The sequence below is a fragment of the Stomoxys calcitrans genome, chromosome 4 (assembly GCF_963082655.1).
Source record: "Stomoxys calcitrans chromosome 4, idStoCalc2.1, whole genome shotgun sequence".
Classification (NCBI taxonomy): domain Eukaryota; kingdom Metazoa; phylum Arthropoda; class Insecta; order Diptera; family Muscidae; genus Stomoxys; species Stomoxys calcitrans.
This window is the reverse complement of record NC_081555.1, coordinates 75,476,242-75,482,819: the sequence shown is the minus strand read 5'-3', so window position 1 is coordinate 75,482,819 and position 6,578 is coordinate 75,476,242. Positions and strand designations below refer to the sequence as shown.

Genomic DNA, 6,578 nt, shown 5'->3' with positions numbered 1-6,578 from the left:
GATCGATTCAGACCATAATAAACACGTTTGTTGATGGTCATGAGAGGATCCATCGTACAAAATTTCAGGCATATCGGATAATAATTGCGACCTCTAGGGGCTCAAGAAGTCAAGATCCCAGATCGGTTTATATGGCAGCTATATCAGGTTATGAACCGATTTGAACCTTATTTGACACAGTTGTTGAAAGTAAAAATAAAATACGTCATGCAAAATTTTAGACAAATCGAATAGGAATTGCGCCCTCTAGAAGCTCAAGAAGTCAAATCCCCAGATCTGTTTATATGGCAGCTATATCAGGTTATGGATCGATTTAAACCATACTTGGCACAGTTGTTAGGTATCATAACAAAACACGTCGTGCAAAAAATCCATTCTAATCGGGAAAGAATTGCGCCCTCTAGAGGCTCAAGAAGTCAAGACCCAAGATCGGATTATATGGCAGCTATATCAGGTTATGAACCGATTTAAACCATACTTGGCACAGTTGTTGGATATAACAACAAAATACGTCGTGCAAAATTTCATTTCAATCGGATAAGAATTGCGCACTCTAGAGGCTCAAGAAGTCAAGACCCAAGATCGGTTTATATGGCAGCTATATCGGGTTATGGACCGATTTAAACCATACTTGGCACAGTTGTTGTATATTATAACAAAACACGTCGTGCAAAATTTCATTCTGATATATACCCTCCACCATAAGATGGGGGGTATACTAATTTCGTCATTCTGTTTGTAACTACTCGAAATATTCGTCTGAGACCCCATAAAGTATATATATTCTTGATCGTCGCGACATTTTATGTCGATCTATCCATGTCCGTCCGTCTGTCCGTCCATCCGTCCGTCCATCCGTCCGTCCATCCGTCCGTCCATCCGTCCGTCCGTCTGTCGAAAGCACGCTAACTTCCGAAGGAGTAAAGCTAGCCGCTTGAAATTTTGCACAAATACTTCTTATTAGTGAAGTTCGTTTGGTATTGTAAATGGGCCCAATCGGTCCAACCGATCTTGAATCTTGACTTCTTGAGCCTCTAGAGTGCGCAATTCTAATCCGATTGGAATGAAATTTTGCACGACGTGTTTCGTTATGGTTTCCAAGAACTTTGCCAAGTATGGTTCAAATCGGTCGATAACCTAATATAGCTGCCATATAAACCGATCTTGGGTCTTGATTTCTTGAGCCTTTACAGGGAGCAATTCTTATCCGACTTGAATGAATTTTTGCACAAAGTATTTTGTTATAATCGGTTCATAACCTGATATAGCTGTCATATAAACAGATCTGCGGACTTGACTTCTTGAGCTTCTAGAGAGCGCAATTCTTATCCGATTGGAATGAAAATTTGCACGACGTGTTTTGCTATGACTTCCAACAACTGTACTAAATTAAGTCCAAATCGGTCAATAACCTGATATAGCTGCCATATAAACCGATCTGGTATCTTGGCTTCTATATCTTCTAGAGATCGCAATTATTATCCGATTTGCCTGAAATTTTGTACGACGTCAACATACGTGTTTATTATGGTCTGAATCGGTCTATAGGCTTATCCAACTCCCATATAAATCAATTTCTCTATATTCTTCTTGAGCCCTCGTAGGGCGCAATTGTAAATTGAATTGGCTGACATTTTACACAGTCTCCAACAAATAATATAATTGTGGTCCGAACCGGACCATATCTTGATATCGCTCTAATAGCAGAGCAAATCTTTTCTTTTATCCTTTTTTGCCTAAGAAAAGATGACGGTAAAAGAACTCGACAAGTGCGATCCATGGTGGAGGGTATATAAGATTCGGCCCGGCCGAACTTAGCACGCTTTTACTTTTTCGATCTATCACGTTGATAGTTACATCAATTTTTGATCTCCCACCTTGATAGATAATTTTTTGGTCTATCACATACAGCAGCTCACTGTTGCGCCTTTGACTAATAACTTCACAATTTTTTCACTAGGTCCTCGCTGTTGACATTTTGATTGTTTTCACAAAATTAAATAACTTCCCAGAAACTTAGTTTGGGAATTTGTTTCATTTTTGAGATTGGAGAGTTATTTCATAATAAAACAACTCTAAAATATTAATAGGAAATAAATCCCTAAAATACGAAATAACTCCACAAAAATAGTTTCCATAGAGAATTGCGGGGACTTACTTCATTTTCGATTTTGGGGGGTTATTTCGTGGGGACTTATTTCATAGAGCCGTCATGACGAACAAAGTATATATATATAATACTCAAAAGAATATATCAAGGTGTTACAAAGGGAATGACGAAATTAGTATACCCTCCTATGGTGGAGGGTATACCAATTGCTAAATAATACATAATATACTAAAAAGTATTCAATCTCGTGGGATTGAAAAGACGGGAAAACGCGGGAATTTCTCGCAGGACGATTCCAATACCAACATCACTTGTCTGTTCAATATATAGTTAAAAATATTTTTTTTTTGTATTTTGTAAAAGGAAATATTTTATTAGAGTATTGTATGTTGATATTTATATTGTGAAAAGATTTACATATTTTTGCTCAACTTTTGGCTAATACCGTTAATAGAAAAAATATGGAACACATTAAGTAATGGAACACAGCAGTTTTGCTTGTAAAATAAAGTCCAAAAGATGTTTGCAATGAAATACAACACTAAATTGAGATTTTTGAGGTTTCACCAGGAACCTCCGTGTTTGTTTTGCCAGCCACCAGATCCTCCAAAGCCTCCACCTCCCTGCTTGTTTTGCCAACCGCCAGATCCTCCAAAACCGCCACCACCGTGTCTACCACCACCATAGCCGCCGGAACCTCCAAAGCCACCACCACCTCCATGTCTACCACCAAAGCCTCCTGAGCCACCATAACCACCACCTCCGCCGCCACCGTGTTTTCCACCAAAACCGCCGGAACCTCCATATCCACCACCGCCTCCATGACGTCCACCAAAACCGCCCGATCCTCCGTATCCACCACCACCGCCATGATTGCCACCAAAGCCGCCGCCGCCGCCTTGTTTATTAGCCCAAGGGTTTGAACCAAATCCTCCACCCGAACCACCTCCATGACCTCCACCGAATCCACCGCCATAGCCGCCACCAAAGCCTCCTTGCTTTCCAGCCCAAGGGTTGCCACCACCGCCGCCATGGCCACCACCACCATAGCTTCCACCACCGCCGAAGCCTCCACCGCCACCACCTTGTTTGCCAGCCCAAGGATTACCACCGCCGCCTCCATAACCACCACCTCCACCTCCACCACCGCCAAGGAATCCAGCCGACACCGACACAGCAAAAACAGCCACGAATAAAATCACAAACAAACGCATTTTGTCAAAAGCAATATTTTTTTTAACTTAAAACGTCGAAAATCCCAAGATGTTTGAGCTCTATTGTTTTCAAATCGATCTCAAGAATTGAAGTGAACTGAAGATGACAAATTCGCTAGTCTTTATATACGATTTTAATACTCAATAATTATTTGACTTTGCAGTTGTGCAAAAGTTTCCCTTTTAGAACAATTAATCTGGCGGTAATTTAGTGGTCTTCTTATCCGTTGTTTGTTCTCGTCTGAATTTGTAACTCAAGCATAAAAAATCTGCTCAGAACAATACAGAACTATGTATACCCTACGTATTGTCTGTAATGACAAATGAAGGCAAGTAACAAATGATTTCGAAACAAAAGTAATTGTCCCCAATAGAAGAAGAATAGAAGCTAAACAATTTACCTACTTTAATTTTTCAAAATAAGAAAATGATTTTTTCGGTCACCTTCTATTGCCACCCACATAACCTTTCTCTGAGGTTATAATAAACCATTCGCTAGATAATTCTACTAACAAATGAGGTGTGTGTAGGGTATGGATAACATGTAATTTACCATTCGCTGCAATTACTTGATGTACTGGTAAGTAAATTGTTGTTACACGATTTTCAGTTGTTTATGTGGCATCATTACATGGCTTCCTAATGTTTCATATTGGACACCTAAACATATCAGAAAAACTTTGTGTTACAATCCATTGGCAATCACAGGGTTCAGCACAAAATATAATTCAAATAAATGGTTTTGAATCATATGCTTGTTTATATCCATATCAAAATATCGGTCAGATATGATATGAACAGTAATAGAAATATTTTAAAGGGCTGAGATTAATTCACATATGTGCGAAAAACATCGGAGCACACATATTTTTTTGATATTGTGCGACTTTAGAGAGACAAAACGGTAAAGTTTTCTTTATCGAGATCCAGTAAGGGTCGGCGCTCTTGCTAAAACACTGATTACCTATGATGCTCGATATGACAAGGAGAGTTATTGGCGCCTTTTAATAACCAATGACATCATGATCACGCGGGTGATCGGTCCTATGGACCGGAACGAACTTTGCTCATCTATAAGAGATTGACGATGATCGTTATCTCCACATGGAAATATGGCTACAACAACAACAACATTCCCGTTGGGGACCAATTTTCTGCTTTCTGATCGATTTTTATACCTTCCACCATAGGATGGAGGGTATACTAATTTCGTCATTCTGTTTGTAACTACTCGAAATATTCGTCTGAGACCCCATAAAGTATATATATTCTTGATCGTGGTGACATTTTATGTCGATCTAGCTATGTTCGTCCGTCTGTCTGTCAAAAGCATGCTAACTTCCGAAGGAATAAAGCTAGCCGCTTGAAATTTTGCACAAATACTTCTTATTAGTGTAGGTCGGTTGTTATTGTAAATGGGCCATATCGGTCCATGTTTTGGATATAGCTGCCATATAAACCGATCTTAGATCTTGACTTCTTGAGTCTCTAGAGTGCGCAAATTTTATCCGATTGGAATGAAATTTTGCACGACGTGTTTTGTTATGATATCCAACAACTGTGCCAAGTATGGTTGAAATCGGTTCATAACCTAATATAACTGCCATATAAACCAATCTTGGCCTTGACTTCTTGAGCCTCTAGAGGGCGCAATTCTTAGCCGATTTGAGGTGAATTTTTGCACGACGTGTTTTGTTATGATATCCAAGAACTGTGCCAAGTATGGTTCAAATCCGACAATAACCTGATGTAGCTGTCATATAATCAGATCTGGGGACTTGACTTCTTGAGCTTTTAGAGGGCGCAATTCATATCCGATTTGGCTCAAATTTTGCATGACGTATTTTATTCTTACTTTCACCTACTGTTGCAGACAAGGTTCAAATCGGTTCATAACCTGATATAGCTGCCATATAAACCGATCTTGGATCTTGACTTCTTGAGCCTCTAGAGGTGGCAATTATTATCCTATTTGCCTAAAATTTTGTACGACGGATTCTCTCATGACCATCAACATACGTGTTTATTATGGTCTGAATCGGTCTATAGCCCGATACAACTCCCATATAAATCGACCTCTCTATTTTACTTCTTGAGCCCCCAAAGGGCGCAATTCTTATTCGAATTGGCTGACATTTTTACACAGGTCTCCAACCATAATTTAATTGTGGTCCAAACCGGACCATATCTTGATATAGCTCCAATAGCAGAGCAAATCTTTTCTTATATCCTGTTTTACCTAAGAAGAGATGCCGGGAAAAGAACTCGACAAATGCAATCCATGGTAGAGGGTATATAAGATTCGGCCCGGACGATCTTAGCACGCTTTTACTTGTTTTCCTTGGTATTTCCTTGATCATCCTTTCCTGCATTAATTTTCAATTTCGATTTCCATGCTTCGTTGGATTAATTTTCCGTAGGACTCAATTTTACACATTGCCGATTTTCATCCTCCGCATGGAAATATAGCTACAACAAAAACTACAACATTTCCCCGTTGTAGACCAACATTCTGCTCTCGGATCAGTTTTTTCCTTTGAACAAACTTTCCAATCAACTCTCCATTTTATTGGAATCGATTCCTCCATCCTTCGAACTAACTTTCCGATTTTTAGGGCTTATTTTCCCCGTTCTGGACATTTGGACGTTTTCGTCTATTATCATTCCACAGGAAGAGGAAGATGTTCTATAGTTCTTAAACGCAACAAATTAAAACGTTTGGGAAATTTTTGCGACAAACTCAGCATTATTGAACTTTGTTTGTTGTAAGCCCTTCAAGAGCTTCGACTCCGGTAAAAGGACCTTTATTTTGTTGTAAAACCAAAAACCCTTTTAATATAGCGAAAATGCTTCCATAGCCTCGTTTACCGGACCAATAATTATTCTCTTGTATCTTTCCAAAACCAGAAAGAGAGTGAGTATTTGAGAATATAGACCGAGCTTCCGATGGAGTACGGATGCATGAAAACTCGGAAAATGAAGATTATTAAATCATATCATAAAGGCGTTTTCGCAATAAATACGGTACAACATATCAACGTCGGCCCTTGAATCCATCTATTAGACGTGACGAAGAAGTCTTCTAACCATAGACGAAACGCTGGCTTTCCTTTTTCATTTTCAAAAAAATCGCCGATCATTGAGTTCGTCTCGAAGAAGAAACAAACAAAAACTGTGAAATTAAATGATCATCGGCCTAACAGGCAAAAAAAATTAAACAAGTAAAAGCGTGCTAAGTTCGGCCGGGCCGAATC

The 6,578-nt window shown here is 39.3% G+C and overlaps 1 protein-coding gene across 1 annotated transcript; it reads right to left on the bottom strand.

Moving 5' to 3' along the window:
* Nucleotides 1-2,490: 2,490 nt before the first annotated feature.
* LOC106091845 (uncharacterized) lies at nucleotides 2,491-3,440 on the bottom strand. Its single transcript, XM_013258527.2, has one exon. It carries the CDS (start codon nucleotides 3,322-3,324, stop codon nucleotides 2,674-2,676), a length of 651 nt encoding a protein of 216 aa, XP_013113981.2. The 5' UTR covers nucleotides 3,325-3,440; the 3' UTR covers nucleotides 2,491-2,673.
* Nucleotides 3,441-6,578: the final 3,138 nt, after the last annotated feature.